At 40.0% G+C, this 16647-nt stretch overlaps 1 protein-coding gene across 18 annotated transcripts in view; it reads left to right on the top strand.

Annotated features, from left to right (window-relative positions):
* Positions 1 to 16647, top strand: part of APBB2 (amyloid beta precursor protein binding family B member 2) — a 159618-nt gene that overhangs the window by 93820 nt on the left and 49151 nt on the right. For 12 of the 18 annotated variants that reach the window (XM_084516510.1, XM_084516506.1, XM_084516497.1 and 9 more), the window contains 4 exons: positions 5547 to 5755; positions 9723 to 9785; positions 10191 to 10276; positions 10386 to 10446. In XM_084516510.1, the coding sequence (XP_084372636.1) occupies positions 5547 to 5755; positions 9723 to 9785; positions 10191 to 10276; positions 10386 to 10446 (419 nt within the window). The remainder of the gene's footprint in view (positions 1 to 5546; positions 5756 to 9722; positions 9786 to 10190; positions 10277 to 10385; positions 10447 to 16647) is intronic. The other 6 variants (XM_084516503.1, XM_084516500.1, XM_084516502.1 and 3 more) reach the window with 3 other exon arrangements.

Below are 16647 nucleotides of genomic sequence, written 5' to 3'. Positions count from 1 at the left end.
GACACGGGGTGACTGCTGCGAGGGAACGGTCATGTCTGTGGCATTGCAAAAGGATGGAGAAATAGATGGCCTCACATACTGCACATGTTTGCTCTGAATGCTGCGGTAATTGAATGAGGGCTAAAGAGTGATTCGTAGTGGCAGCAAGTTGATTAGTATTCTTTCTTCCCCTGAAACAGCAGTGAAATAAATGATCGAAGTCCTACTTTTGCAAAATAACCTCCTCACCAATCACATGTGCTCTTCAGTAAAATATATTGGTACCATCTCTTTTCAGTATCGTAACAGTTTTCCTAGATCAGCACCAGATCATAAAATAGTTTTACTTTGAAATAACAATGTAATTCCTAACTTCTCTAGTTGCTGTGCCAGGCTTAGTACCTGATCCGTAGCTACAGTGTGGAATTTGAGTGCTCGCTGTCAGGTAGCTGGCAGAGGCTGACATTTGGGAAAGGGAGTTACAAGCAGCAGTATGGTACACTGTATGGGCTTTATGGGATCTTCTTCAGAATGCAAAATGTGTTCACAAAGCTGTCCTAGCCTGAATTACCAGCTAAATGTGTTTGTCTTTATGGAGGTTTGTGCCTGCTAGTTCTTTCAAAAGAGAGAAGTAGCGGTTTCCTTTTGTGTACCAGGCTTTATTTTCCTGGTATTTTTGAAGTTTTTACTGAACTCCTCAGTTACAGTGATACCAGGATGAAGGCTGTATTAGGTGGTGGTGGTTTTTTTTTTTTTTTTCATTACAGGCTGCTTGCTTCAGCCATTCAGACAAAAATTCAGACACAAGCATTTATTTGAGTGAAACTAGACAAGACAGTTGCAGCAAGAGAACAAGTCTTTTCAGACTGTTTTACTCCTTTGTACGTTTATTAAAAATGGAAGCATCTATTTATCCCTTAAAAAAACAAACAAACAAAAAAAATAGGTACTTTTCTAAAACTTTACTACATGCTTTTTGGGTTAGTTCTTTCTATTTTCATCTTTAAAGAGAAATGACTAACACGAATTCCCCATTTGGTTTTAAAAGGGGATGGTAAAGCCTTTCAGGCACTGCCTTCATTGTGGGCTCCTACTTCTGATTTTTTCTTTTTTATGATCCCTTTCCCCTTCTTTTAGAAATGATCCTATCATCCCTGTGGTGCTGAGTCTCCACGTAAGCTGTGTGGTGACAGTCCAGCTGTCCAGGAGGTGGTTCACCCATGAGACCTGTGGAGCTGTGGGGGCAGAGCCATCCAGCCTTGCTTCTGGTGGCCCTTCCACACCTCGTGCTCAGGCAGTGCAGTAAGAGGAGGTGAAGGGTGAGCTGCAGCCTTGCTGCTGTGCTGAGCTGTGCACGTGGAGCTTCTAGCCCCCTGCCTTTGGGGCTGACACTGGACTTCATCACCTGTGTGCATGCAGGCAGAGGAGTCACCCCTATGTACCAAGTGCTCCAGAAAAACTGGCTTTCAAAGATCTGCAGCCTTGTGGGAACCTGCATGGCTTAGAGCTCATCCTTTTGTGTGGTTGTGCAGTGGTCTTTTCCACTGATCAGAATCTGAATCTTTCTTGCTGTAGAGAGATAAGCTCTAGAGGTAATATGAAGCCAGGTTCTTAATCTCAATGTCTTTTTTTTTTTTTTTTCCTGCAGTTCAGATACAGTGGTTTTATTGTACTCTATTTCAGAATTGCTTTTCTTAGTCCTGTTGCTTTATGCATTTCATGCAAGAAACCTCTTCTAGTATAGCCTTCCAGGAGACCCTGGCCTTCTGTAATATGCGTGGTAAATAAACCAACCATAGTACAAACGGATACACGTTTTTTTTGAATTATGTCCTAATTTTGTTTTGTAAGCCATGCTTTTCATATTATCAGAACAACAACAATTTCCAAAAAGCACACACAGGCCTGTTTCTTTGAGCCTGTCTGTGCTTTTGGTTTCTCACTGTGATAGGCCTGCTTCTGTTGTACAGAAATTTTTCAGTTATTAGTTTCACAAAAAGTCTTTCTAGAGGGAGTGCATCCACCTTTCCTGGCCTCACATCTGCCTTTTGGAAGGCATGATTGTACCGTATGTCATCAGGATATAAGAGTTCATACCGGCAGTCTACACGGAGTCACAGCTAGAACTATTTCATCAGCAAATCAGTGAAGGGCACGGAAAAGGCCAGGAGATGCCAGGCAGAACTTTACGTCCTGGGAATGACTGGGGAGGAATTGCAGGAGAGTTCCTGATGGCCATAAATCATCTGCCACTGAGGAAGCCTGTATGTCTCGGTCATCCACAGACTAGAAAGAGCCACTTCCATGTAATATTTTAAGCTCCAAAACCTTGGAGACATAAAAGAGGAGTTCTTAATTTGAGATGAAGTCCAAGGTGTTCAGTTATATTTTCTCTTGGGTTCGTTACATGCAGGTTGTCTGGTGCAAAGTGAACAGAATTGGCTTGCGTAGATAGAGATGCCTGCTTCCCTTCTCCCTCGTCTTGTGGCTGGCACTTTCCCTTTTGAAGAAAATTGGAACTGAAGGGACCATTGGGTGTAGGAGGGTATCAGTAGGGTGTCTTCATGTTCCCTGTGCCCTGGTAAGGAACCATCCTTACAGTGGCCTGTGCAACAAACAGTAGGCTTTCTGACTCCATGTCATGCTATTTAACAACGTCCTTTAGTTTCAGAGAAAAAAAAATATTTTACTACCTATAATTCTATATTGAAGGAAAGAAAACGTGTGGGTGTCCTGTAGTAGGTCTCTGGTGCCACAGTGCCCTGTCAGATTGTATTTGTATGTTGACTCTTACTTTCAGCTCTTGTGTGCTGTATCTCTTACAATGGTTCATTGCCTTTGACTTGCACGATGAATGCTTTCATCTCCGAGAGCAGGCAGTGAAGTAGGCAGGCTTTCTAGTCTGTGTTTTTATTCCTTTAACTGACTGCTTTGGCAAATGGTGTTTCAGTGTGAGCACATTGGGTCTGGCTTCGTCCTGTTCAGCTGTGTTCATTGCATGGTCCCAGCCCAGTACCTCTGCACGAGGAGTACCCCAACACGAGCACCAGGTGTCTCACCCACGGACATGCATCCTGGTTTTGTGTGGGAAATACAGCTCTTTGAATGTCCTGGGCTGTAGTAATTGAAATAGTTTTGTTTAGGTCTTTCTGGCACAATTATTGTAACAAGTTTGTTGTGTCCTCTGCATCCTTGGTTGATTGGTTTGAAAGAAATAATGCAGTGCAGCCATAGCGTAACACTTTGCTAACTGTATATGTAAATACGTGTGCACACGTGTCTGTATACCAGGGACAGAAGCAGTGTCTACCTTAAAGTGAGGAGAAGGCATTTCATGTCATGGCAATGCTGAAGTATGATTGTTTAATACCATAAACTGCATGAACCTGAACTAGTCTGAAATTCTCTTCTCTATATAACAAAGGCTTATTATTTTCCTGTTCCAGCATGCACGGAAAGGCCTGATATGTGTTTTGTGAACACTGGCATTATTGTGATGTTTTGTAATTCCATGAACCGGTTATTTACATTTACCCACGTGTACATGGACTTGCAGATGTCACCGCACAGACTTCAGTGTGATATTTAGACATATTCAGTATTTGTACCTGTCACTTTTTGCCTGATGTGATCAAATTATTGAAAGTCTTTTGCTTTTGTTTTATTTTTTTGTGGTTGGGAAAAGTGCAGGTAAGTTGTTGGACTGGAAAAATAAAACATGCAAGACTGAAGGTGAATGGGGCTTTAGAGCACGTAAGACCTTGGAGTCAAGAACTACGTGGGTGAAGGCAGTAGAGAATATAGAGGGGGGGCATATAGAAGTGGGTGTTCACTGTACTTGGGAGTTTTTGGAGTTGATTATTTGAATGTCACTGTTTTCAGATACTGGGCCACGAATTGTGGTCTGTGAGGCTCATTATTGAATTTAAGTGTAATGATGCTGTCGTGTTTCTTCTCAGCAGAGCTTTCTCAGATTAGTCTTGAAGTCATAAATCAGTGACTTAAGAACTGTGAGTGGCTTTGTGGGAGAAATAACCTGGGTTGTGTCCTAAAGTGAGAATCAGATCAAGTTATGCCGTTTGTGTGCATGCAGGTGCATAAATATGGATAGCAGAAATGAGAGGGATTCAATGGGCAACAGAAGTGCTAAAGCACTTAAGAGACTTGAGGTCAGATTAACAAGAAACTTTTAATTCAAAGAAGACATGGAAGAGAAATAAAACTGTATAAATCAAGATGTTAAGATGTTCTGTTGTCTTTTCCTGTTGGCTCTTTTTCACAATAATGTAAGAAAACCCTCTGTAAAATGTGTTGTCCATCAGTTTCAAATTATTGACCTTCCATTTGAGCTTCCAAATTATTGAGCTTCCATTAATTTCATACAAGTCACAATAATGGAGTGTTTATCCTATCAGCTTCAGAACAATTTCCTAAACAAATTCCAGCGTTTCTGATGGGGTGGACATCTTCCCCTGGTCAGGTTATTCATCTGCCCTCCGCTCTGTGTGTTTTGAGGACTGTCTTTGAAGGTTGGAAAAGTTGCAGGAGTAGATGAGCCGCTGCTCCTTGGTATAGTGCTTTCTTTCTTTTTCTTTCTTTTTTTTTTTTTTTTTCTTCTCGCAATAGCTCAGTTCAGAGTGCCAGGATCAGTTCTCGTCATGTCTGCTCGAGTGCTGGTGAAATGTCCAGGAGGGTACTCATCTTTCCCTGCATCTTGGCAGTTCTTGGAGTACAGCATAGCAGCTGGTTGATAGCGCTGAACATAATGACACCTCCAAAGCAGTTTAGCAGTGAGGTTTAGAAGAGCACTGGCTCCCTTCCCAGCCTCTGAAGAGCACATAGCCCTCAGAAGACAATTGTCCCTGTGGTGTGCACACAGGCAATACCCCTGCCTTTCTAAAAATCACTGTTTTTTCCACTGGTGTCATCTCTTACATGCATCTGTAATCACATATTATTCTGGGAATGTCTCTGGTTTTGATATGTATTGCTGGCATGTTCTTAAGTTAACAGGAGGTTCACCAGAAGAGCCAGCTTATCATCCCTGTGTTAGCACTGTTGGTGAGTTTTGGTTTTTTCCTACCCCACTATAAAGCCAATTCAAACCAGTATGTTTGTGACAGTCATGGTTGTATGTAAAATGATCAGTCTGTTCTTTTATTCACATGGTTTTGAGCAAGCAGTCTCTTGGATGTTGCAAGTAAAGCCAGTGCAGGTTCTCCAATTGTTTTATTGTTTTATTTGTTGTTTTGTTGTTGAAGCTAAACCTTATTAGAAGAACTAGTTTATCTGATGGCATTAGGAAACCTCCATATTGGAAGGGCCCTTTGGTAAGATTTCCCTCTCTTTGTAGGCTAATTGAAGCCATGCAGGTTTTGTTACCATATTGTGAGACTCAATAATTCAGTGAGTTTTTCTGGTGTTCATTTTCACAAGAGCAGTACATCAGCAGTACCTGCTGTGCATTGCTTGTATCACGGAGAAAGCCCATGAAAAAACTGCTCATAGCTTCATAGCATTGATTCTTTTTTCTTTTTTCTTTTTTCTTTTTCTTTCTCTGTTCCCAGCAGATATATGGAGTGATCAATCGTTTCAGACAGACCCAGACTTACCACCTGGCTGGAAAAAGATCAATGACATTGCTGGGATCTACTACTGGCACATACCAACAGGAACAACTCAATGGCAACGTCCAGTGTCCATTCCAACAGATCTCCAGGGCTCACGGAAAGGATCCCTTGGCTCCATTACTCCATCCCCTACTCCAGAAACTGAGGTAACACACTGTCCTGTTATGTGCTGCATACTGCATAAAAAAATATTGATATAAGTTTTTGAAGTAGCAGTTCATTACCTAAAGTAAGCTTTAGAACACAGGGCCTGATATTATCCCAAAGCATAGCTATTTGTTGATATATTGATGTATATTTTGTACTAGCTGTGCCTCATGGAGCATCCTAGACCTTGGATGCGTAGGATGAAATCAGACATCTCACATAAATTACTTAGTGTGTGATTGATGTGAAATGATTGTAGTTCTCTAGCATGTGCTGAAGCACTACTCCATTATACAGGTACAGGATACGTAAAATTTTTGCACATTGTAGCAATCTTTTTCTTTTTTTGTTAGACTCTTTGTAATTGCATCTTTCTGTTTCACGTGGTTGGAGTAGCACACAAAGATAACCTGAGTCATCATTTGAGACACCAGTTCCTTTACAGGGTAGCTTCTATTAACTAAACAGCAAATATTCTGAAGTATAAGCCTCTTAACTCCCATGAGTACAAAATATCTGCACAAGTGGATCACTGTGTTGCAGTCAGTCTTTAACTAAAAACAGAAAGAAACACGCTCTTTTCTTCCACATGGGCTGAAAGAGCAATAGATGATACAGCCTCTTAAAATAATCCTTGTAGGCACCATCCAGAAGGTTGATTGATGTCATATATGTAGAAATATAAAATAAATCCTCAGAAAGTAGAGTGTGCTTCAAAAAGTGCTATCATTTTAGTTTTGTAAGTTGGGAAGATTTTTGTGGGCTGGAGTACTAACACTATCAAATCATTTTGAAATGTAATCTTTTTTGAACTAATCTTTCAGAAGAATGTGCACAGTTTTTACAGAATCAATGGAAGTCTTTGTACTAGTTTTGGTTTTTGGATCAGGCAATCCTTGATCTTTATTTATTTTTAAATGTATTTAGATATGACATTTCTTCTGTTCTTGATTTTGTTGATACACGAACTGAAATAACTTACATGAAAGCTAAGAGCAGTTAAGGACATCCAAGTGTGTATTACAGTCTTGACCCTTATCCCAGATAAGTTTAAACATGTACCTTCTTGTTCCTTATTTCAGAAGGAATGCTCCCACATGTTCATAAATGTTAGTCATAAGGTTACAAACAACCACAACATCTCAGTTACAGTTCACAGTCGAGCTCCTGTGGAATGCACTGTGCACCAAACACATCAGAAATTATTTCTGAGAGAGATTCATGGAGAAAGACAACAATTTGTATCAGTCATGTAGAAAACAAGAAAAATACTCAGAAATGCTGAAAGTAAAGTGCTGCACATTCTTCCAGTATAAATTCCTGGAATGTTTAAGTGAGGGATATAACTTCACCACTTCACCACTTTCTTGTACTCTAGGATATGGACAACAGGGCTTCAATTACAGTAAGTTAGAGATGTCTTTCAGGAGCCCCCAGAAATCAGTTTAGTTGGCAGAACTGCAGAGACAGAATGCATATATTCATTTGAAGTATTTTTCTACCCCGGCTTAAAATGTCTCTACAAGGAAAATGTCAGACCTGCTAGTAATGTGGCAGATGCACCTTTAACCTTTTATTATTCTGTTTGCTTTAAAAAGAGAAGAGTTTGTCACTATAAATAATGATAATTCCCAGCATTACCATCAAGAGTATGAAATGTAGGCATTGTAACAACATAGGTTTTAATACAGTGCAGATGCATAAAATAATGCATTTGAGGAGTTATTCTAAAATGTGGTATGTGCAAGTACATAATAGGCTCATTTAGGTTTTGATGTGGAAGTGCTAATGCACTGGAGAATCAGATCCAGCCACGATGTATGCATTTGCAGATCTTTGGCAGCATCAAAACCATACACTGCAGTTTAAAAGATGATGCAGAAAATAAGCAAGTCTCTAATACTTATATTAATATGATAATATCATATGGCTATTTAAATTGTAGGTATAGGCTGAAGCATTTGTCTCTTGAGGGTTTTGCATTCATCTATAAGCTTCTAACATACCATTATTTAAATAATACTGATTTATTTTATTTTGACTTAGCCATTACAAAGATAACATTGCCCTAAAATTCCAGCAGACTGATAGGATTAATCTGGAAATCTGTGGTCTGGCCAATCTGACACGTCACAAAACATGTGGATTTTGGTCTAGAATAGGGGCTCCCAAGCATCTTTATCCTGGTGCTGCCACTGGCAGCAGCAGCGGTGGTGGACAGGCTCCAGCTCCAAGCTGGAGCACGCAGGAGCTGTGCTCGGCTGCTTCCCACAGAGCTGTTGGAAGCCTGTGCTTTGGGAGGGCTGTTGTAGCTCGTTCCCATGTGCTGGTATTTGTGTTGTTGTCTTCTGAAAAGGCTGGGGAAACTGAGGTGTTAGAGGGATGGAAGAGTATAATCTAGGATCGAAGCATGGGTGGTGCTTCTTACCTGTCCCAGCAGGCTTCCATGAGTCCCTAAAAGTCTTTTTATCCTTTTCACATTTTTCTGTGAAACATCACGTGCTAGAGCTGAGATGAGTTTATTTGGGCTATTTCAGCTTCTGGGTTTGTCAAATAAACATTTAGAAACACTTCTTTATTATTATTTTTTTTTTTCCCCAGGCTAATGTTATTTTCACCCTTTGTCTTGTTCCTTCTTTTTATTTTTTATTTTTATTTTGAACTTCATGTCCCTGTCTCTCAAATGATATGACAAACAGAAACTTTGCTTCCTTTGACACATGTGGTAATCCAGTAAGAGCTTCTTTGAGGTCCCGGCCCCATTTGGTGATGGTAGCTGTGTCTTCTTAAAGGCTGACTCATCACAGGCCTGCATCACCTGTAGGAGCTCTTCTGTAGGTAACGTAGCTGCTAGCAGCTAATAATTAAAAATGAGGGGATTGGTAGGAAAAGCTAACAGCTGTTAAGCAATTCAGAGGTGTGCTCAGGCAGAGTTACTGATGGGAATTGTTTTTCACAAATAATTGCTCCAGTGGGAATATCCTGAAAACACTTCCGAGGTGAGAGGCTCAGAGCCGGGCAACCTGGAGGGCTCATCTTGAGAGGGCTTAAAGCAGTGAGTAGCTGGGGGTTTGGGGAGCTGCCAAGAGGGGTGTCTCAGCACCCAAATCTCCTGTCCCACCTGGCTCTTGTTCAGGACTATGGGGTCCCTGTCCCTATGGGGAAGCAGAGGGACAGCTCCACCACCAGCTGCTCCTGCCAGGCTTTGCAGAGGACAAACCTCAGGTTGCTGTAGGGCTAAACCCACTCTTCTCTCTTGACTGCACCAGTGAAGGCCTCCAAAACCTTTTAGAAAGTTGAATGGAAAATGAAAGGGTGGGTGGTTTGTTTCTTTTTTGCTTGTTTTTTACTGGTTCTGTTTTTGTTTTTAAAGGCTGGTAGACTTTACAAAACTATTTCTTCAGCCAGACATCTCTCTGTACTCCTTACTAATCCTCCTTCCCTTCGCTGTCCATTTCTTGTGCTTTTTCTCTAGAAAGTATTTGATCTTTACCTTGTATGTACCTTATCCTTGTATATATCGTTGTGTATACCTAGTTCCAGTAGTGTTAGTCTTTTAACAAATGTGCCAATCAAATGGAAATCCTAATGTTTCCCCTTAATTGCTGTTTATCAAAGGCTGTAGCAGCTGTGGCCAACATTCATATTCAGATTCATTTTGCTTGCTTTTTAAGATCATAGTTAAAGAGTAATTTCATTGTCCGTTCCTAATTTATATTAACTTCCCTTGTTTCAGTCATTTGTTTTGGTAAGTAACTGTTAGAGGCATGTCTTCTCTCCCCTTTCCTCCAAATGCCACGATACAGTAATTAGCTGAAGTTTGAGGTGATCTGTTCCCTAACCCATCCTGTAAATATCAATGCTAACAACAGTGTCTTGTGTTTTTTTTCTTTTTCTTTTTTCTTTTTTTTTTTTTTTTTTTTTTTATCAATGTGCTTCTTCCTGTGTGAATAATTATGTGTCTAGAAACAGCCATGGAGTGATTTTGCTGTACTGAATGGGGGAAAGATTAATAGTGACATTTGGAAGGCAAGTATATTGTCAGATTTTAGAACCTTTAATACTATTACCTTTGTTTTTTGCATGGCAGTGGCTGTTTTTTCCCCTTTTATTTTTCCATGAATGTCATTCATAACCTAGGCTGAAGTGAATGGGGGTACTGCTAGGGATGTCTAGCTCACAAACATGCTGCTTTTTCTGATCTTTCCACTTGGAATGGATTCAGTCTAAACTTGCAGGGCAACTGCCATAAGTAATGAATAAGATGCCTGCACTGAATGAAATGCAGCTTGAGACTATGTATGCATGCCTCTTTTCAACTTCAGCCAGAAATACTATCGCTTCTTTGCAGGGAGGATTTAATTTCCCTTTGAAATAAGAACTAACGTGGTAGTGTCCTTAATACTACGCTGACAATGCTACCTTTATCTCTAGGATCTGCATGCAGCCACTGTGAACCCAGACCCAAGTCTGAAGGAGTTTGAAGGAGCAACGTTGCGCTATGCCTCCTTGAAGCTCAGGTACAGTGACTTCAGAAGTCTCTGGAATGACCAGATCCATCTCATGCTTTGCTGTAATTTATTTTTTTTTGTGATTTTAAGGTTGATTTTTATTTTTTTTCTGTAACAGAAATGCTCCTCAGTCTGATGATGATGATTCTTGTAGCATCAACAGCGATCCAGAAGCCAAGGTCTGTAACAAGATACACAAAATGGCATCATGATTAAAAATTTGCAATTGTGAACATAACTTGCATGCTGCAGAATGTCTCCTTGGTTGCAAAGTTAAATACACTCCTCCTTTTGGCACAATGTAGATTGACCACTCAAGACTTACTCCATCAAAGAAATTTGCAGATTTGTTTCATTCAGTTTGGCCAGGAAAATGTGACAGTGTTACAGCTGGAGATTCTACTGTCCAGAAGTAAGAAATGACCCCTTGCACAACCAAGCAAGTCTTCTGTCCTAAATACGAGAGGGATCTGTAGTTTGTCGTGGCTGGATAGCTTCCTGGGGCTTTCCATGACAGCATTTGTTCTGTATTCTGAAGTCTATCCCCCTTTTAAATACCCTTGTTCATGTGGCTTCTCAAATTCTCAGCTAGTAACAGGGTATCTGCTTTTTTAAAACAAGGAACTTTGTATTTTAGAGAACAGAGAATGCAATTTAGTTTGAGGATAAAATTTGTGAAGAAAAATGAGACCACTATGTGAGCAAGTACCATAATTAAATCAGGGCCTTTACTGATGTAATCTAAAGTTTTTGAGGGGAAAGAAGTAGCAGAAGGTCTTGAGTGCTTGCATACATATCTCCAGATTTGTCTTGTTGACAGTTTTGCCATGTGCTTGCATCCATTTTTAAGGATGTATGTGAATTGCTATAATTGGAAATCCAAGTAATTTCAATAAGTGTTTTGGCTGTGCCATGTAACTGCAGTGACTGACAGGAGCAGAAGCTGCTTATATGCAGAAAGACAGTATGCAACAGATTTAATAATTATAATAGCATTAATGATATATTTTAAGAGAGAAAACAGATTGATCAGGGCACTTAAACGTCTTTGTCATCTTGATTATTTGGCTTGTGATGTTTAAATCAGATGTAAATAAGCGTGCTCCGCTCGGCAGGCTGGCAGTTAAAAAGCAAGGTTTCAGCTGCGCTCCTTATAATGATGGGCACGGTAATGGAGTGGGGGAGTGATGAGCGTTAGGTAGCAGTTCTCAGAACCAGGAAGCTGTCCCTTAAAAGATAAGTCTGAGGGTGTGGAAAGCATTGCAGGGAGACAGTATTTTGCTAGGTCTGATTCTTTACCAGGTGCTAGGTAGGATTAGGGAGCCCCTCCTGCATGGAGGACTGTGGCAGTGTTTGTGTGGACAAGGAATACTTGTGTCAGCATCTCCCACCCTGTCTGGCTAGCTCTTTAACTCCAAGAGTTATGGAACTGACACCCATCCAGTATCTGTGAAATTGGTTGAAGCCAAAAGCTTGTCTGTATCAGCTGTTTGTTTCTCCTGTTTAGGCCAAACCATGCTGATGACACTTACATGAGTAATAGCTGAACACTGAAGCATTCACAGGAGAAGTGACTGAGAGGAGCAAGACGAGAAATAGAGGAGGAATTACACATGTATTTTATGTTTTTCTAAATCTCTTGACTCAAAGACAAGCAGCTGCTGCACAGCCGTACTTGGCAGGGATGGGAGATGGTCAGGAAACTAGAGGGAGATCCCATTACCTGTGGGATCTTCAGTGCTCACGCGGATGGTAAGGGTGTGTGTGGTAGGTGAATTCCTTGCTTAGCCCATTGTACCCGAAATACTGTGAGTAAAAGTGTGATAAGATTTGAAACGGGTGCCCTGACACTTGTATAATGCAGAATTTTAGCCTCTCCTCTGCCACGTGGCTTGCCTTAACTGTATTTGTTCAAAGCCTGCTCTTGTGTGGCAGCAAGCACAGATTTTTTTTTCTTTCATTACAGCCTAGAAGGAAGCTTTTTTAACTCATTAAACTCTCTATTGGAAGAATTTGTTAAAATGATCCTTGTTAGAGAGATTTTGGAGATTTTAAACCTGTTCATGGTAATGGCCAGTACATTTTAAAAATAAATAAATAAATAAATGATTAAATTCCCTCAGTGGCACTGAGTAATGCTGTCTTTCAGCAAAGGGAACTGTGCCACCTTGTGGAAAGCTTAGGTAGTTACCTTCCCTAGAGACTAAAGATTTTAGCACTGCAAAAATGTCAGTGTTAAGAAAAGTATGTCAGAGAATTCACATAGATCCCGTAAGAAAAAGGATTTATGCAGTGATGCAGTCAGGCATTCAAAATTGTGCATAAACAAACATTTCCCTGTATATCACGTGTTCAAGGTACAGTTCTCAGCTTCAGATCCTTGGCATTTGGTGCAGGTTGTCTGCACAAGACCATAAAAGAGAAGGGGAAGGGGGAGGAAGGGGAGGATGATTACATCGAGCTTCTCAATTTCAGTGATTTATTTTGGTAGGAATTTCTTGAAGAGATGGCTCATTGCGCTTGACAGGGATACTAATTCTGCATGTGAAACATGCACAACTGGAAATGAATTTTGAATTGGTGCTTCCCAGGAGACAGATCATAACCTTCCTAGTTAATTTATAGAGAAACCTGTGCCTTCCTAATTGAGTTTCAAGGGATGTAAAAAGATACTTTTCCCAGTCCTGGACTGTAAACTTCTCTGGCTTGTCTCTTTTTACAGTGCTGTAAAATATGATGGCTGTGTGTAAAAGAGTAGAAAGATGCTAAATTTTTTCCTTGTGGTGGTGCACAGAAACTGAACCTCCTGGGAAATCTGTCTCCATCTCCAGGGAGGGGCTGAAACATGGAAGAGCAGTGGGACTCGATTTCCCTGAAATCTGAACAGAATTGGCCTGACATTTGGACTTGCTTTTTTTTTTTCCATTCAAATGTGGTTTTCTGCTTAGGCTTAATGTAGTCTTTCTGTATGGATTTTCAAATTCCCAGTCTATGTTAGCTTGTTCAGCAGGGCTCTGCTTTCCAGCTTTGCCATTTTAGAGTAGCTCTGTATTGATGTCTAAGAAATGGAAGACGTATTTATATCTGCTGAAGTACTAAGCAATTGCTCCAAAAGTCTGTTTTCTAATTTAGAAATCAGTAAATGTTCAGTGTCTCAAAAGAAAGGAAAAGGACGTCATTTCTAAGTTGGGTGGAGGTAGGAGATGCTGATGTCAGGTATTTAAATTTGATGACTTATCTGCAGGTGAATGACAATTCAGTTGAAGATCCAGAAAATGAGTTGGTGATGAACTCCTATGCATTTCCTGAGCACTAAGGATTAACCAGTTGGGCCTTACGCAGTGATGCAAGGGACGTTTCTGACTAGGTGTCTTGTCATGCTACTTGTGGCTGTCCTGAAAGCAGCCTGTAAGTGGTATAATCGAAATATTCTTTACAAAATACTAAGTGGCCCCCAAGGAATTAATTTCCATCTCTGTGCTGCTTCTCTTGCTGTGGAGGTAGGTACATGTGGCTTGGAGACACCCTGTTTTCGTTTGATTCCCATCTTTTCCAAAAGCAAACATCCTGGCTAGACACAGGACTTTTAGCAGTCAGCCTGTCTCCTTAACGATGGAGATGAGTCTGATTTCTCATCCAAGTGAAGACTTAACCAGAGAACAGTAGTTTCTGTCCTGTCAAGTAATTAGAAGAAAGGATAATCTTTCCACTTTAAAGTCTGTAATTCTCTCTCAAATTCAGAGTAGCTTCTAAAATTGTTGGTACAAACAGGGAGCATTCAGTGCTTTTCCAGTAGTTCCACAGTCCTGTATATAAACTTCTTGTGAGCACATGAAACTCTACAAAAAGCTTTGATTTAGTCCATCGCAACTAAAATCTGGGGTTGCTATCTCCCTATAATATGAGCGCTTGTTTCCTTGAGCATTGTAGAAAACAAAGAGCTGCTGCCTTTAAGTACAGCTGATCAGGTTTGTAACTTTGGATGGACTTTTTTCCAATACCTTGTAGAGGAGATCTAAAATAGCCACCCTCCCTACTGGAAAATTCTTGATATGCAATTCCATTTACTTTTTCAGCTTCTGCCTGTAATCCCTTTCCTTGCAACTTAAGCCATAATTACAGGCAGTATTTATAAGTGATTGTCAGATGAGGCAATGGAAAAAAAAGTTCTGGATTTCAATATCACTTGGGCGTGGGGGGGAGCCTTATTTTTTCAAGTATTTTTGCTAGCAGCTGAAATTTTCTTGTGAACAGCAGAAATTTCTGTTTGGGTGGTTAGCCCAAAGAACACCTAAGGACGTCTTTGAAAAGGCTGAAAGGCAGGTGTTTTGTTTTGTTTTGTTTTTTTTCATGTTGTTCATGAAACAGCATAAAAATGGTTGCTCAAAATGCAGGAAAAAAGATTATATTCGGTGCTCATGGATCTTCCTTAAGTGATATTTGGGAATGTTTTAAATCAGAAGAACTAGAATAAGATTTAAGTACTTTCATTTTTTTTTCCTTTTGGTATTGGCCTATTTTAGACTTCCAGTGGGAAGAATGGTAATGTGGAAATGAAGTCTTAATAAATACTACTAACATCTACTGTGTCATTAGGTGATGTTATAAGTGATAATGTTATGATGTGGCATCCATCATAATATGGATTTCCATCTGTAGAATATTTTCTTCCATCTTGTCCCTAAATGGGGTGTTAGTTATAATCAAACACAAAGATTAGCCCAAGAAAGAGGAAGACAGAGGTACAGACAGAGGAAGACAGAGGTGTTTGGGTACAACAAGAGGTTGTACCCAAATCTCATTGACTGGCTTGTTAGTGGTATACATAGCTACAATCTGCTTATTTATTATAATATATGTATAATATAAATATCTGGGATAATATAATTTAATTACTTGAGCCCTTCAAGATTATGAGATTTATTGTTAGATCCTGCAAAAATATTGCATGTCTTTCACTCCTAGAAATCCAGCTTCTCTCTAAGATCTAATTAGATACGAGTCTGCTGTGGCAGATCAGGACATGGGTGACTGAGCAGCAGAAGAGATATGCAGGGAAAGATTTTCTTGAAACCTTTCTTAGAAAAAGGTTTCACAAAGCCATTCCTCATGGGAGCAAGAATGGAAGATGCTTTAAAATCTACCGTAAGTCTCCAGGTTTGTAGAGCAATAATAACGTCTTGAATTTGGGGACATTATCAGTGTTTTATTTATTGAGATACAATGGACAAAAGGTTTGCACTATAGGCTGCTGGATTTCTACAGGAGTGGGAAAAGAGAAGATAAAATACGAGAACCCTTTTGTCTCAAATTATACTTTTCCCTTGATGCAATGACATAAGTGTTGTGGGTTTTATTTTAATGTTTCTTATTTTATCTTATTTTTAATTAATCACAGTTTGCTCAGTGCTCTGTGGCTCAGCACAGTATCAACTCTTCCTGGGCCAGCAGTGCTGTATGCGTGACTGATAAGGAGTCCTTGGGAATGGGCAGAAACTGGGGGAAGAAGCAATGTTCGTCACACTTATGTCCCATGGCAGAAAGCTCCTCTTGCTGTTCTGCAGATCGATGGATTTGGTGTGCAGGAAGCTCCCTGTTTAGCTCAGCCTCTGCTGGTATTGCTTTGTTAATACACTGCTGAAGTAATCACAGCTTGCAGCCCTTCATACTCCCCACTGGAGACCGATTATTTTACCTCTAAAACAATATATAGCCTCCACCAGCTCCAGTTTTAGAAGAGACTGTTGATCATGAACTGCCTCTGGAATATCTGTTCATCATGTTGCTGCTACAAAATGAACTGACCAGATGATATTTTTGTGCTTCTCTTCAATTATTTATATTAGCTTGCCAGTTGAGGGCGGCTCAGGGAAAGCAGCCCGTGCTTGTCTGCAGTGTCACAAACTTTATCACTATGTTGCACAGATTTTTAATGAAAAAACACAGAGTGCATATTGAGATACTATATATCCATATGCATTACATATTTATGTATGTTATGTATATACACAATATATATTATTTATACACAGTTTGAAAACAGCATGGTAAAACTTTGGTGGGTTATTTGTCTATAGTGGGCTTGCTGAAAGCTAGATGTATGGAGGAAGTTAATTTAAAAATCAATTTAAATGCAACATTGTGTTGAATGACAGCAATATTTAGATAGTTCTAACTTGTGTGCATTTTTATTTTGGTATTAGTTCTAGCTCTAGATGGTACTTTAAAGGAGCGGAGGTCTTGGGTGCCAACATTTCTTGCATTTCAGCAAAGAGAAAAGGGAGTAGGAGGCAATATTTACCACTTAGGAGTTGTAAAAGCATGAGATATGCAATACATTGTGGCGCCATGTTGCTACGTTTTCAGGTATGCAATATTCC

The sequence above is a fragment of the Aythya ferina genome, assembly GCF_964211825.1.
Source record: "Aythya ferina genome assembly, chromosome: 4".
Taxonomy (NCBI): domain Eukaryota; kingdom Metazoa; phylum Chordata; class Aves; order Anseriformes; family Anatidae; genus Aythya; species Aythya ferina.
This window is presented reverse-complemented; position numbering and strand designations above follow the sequence as displayed.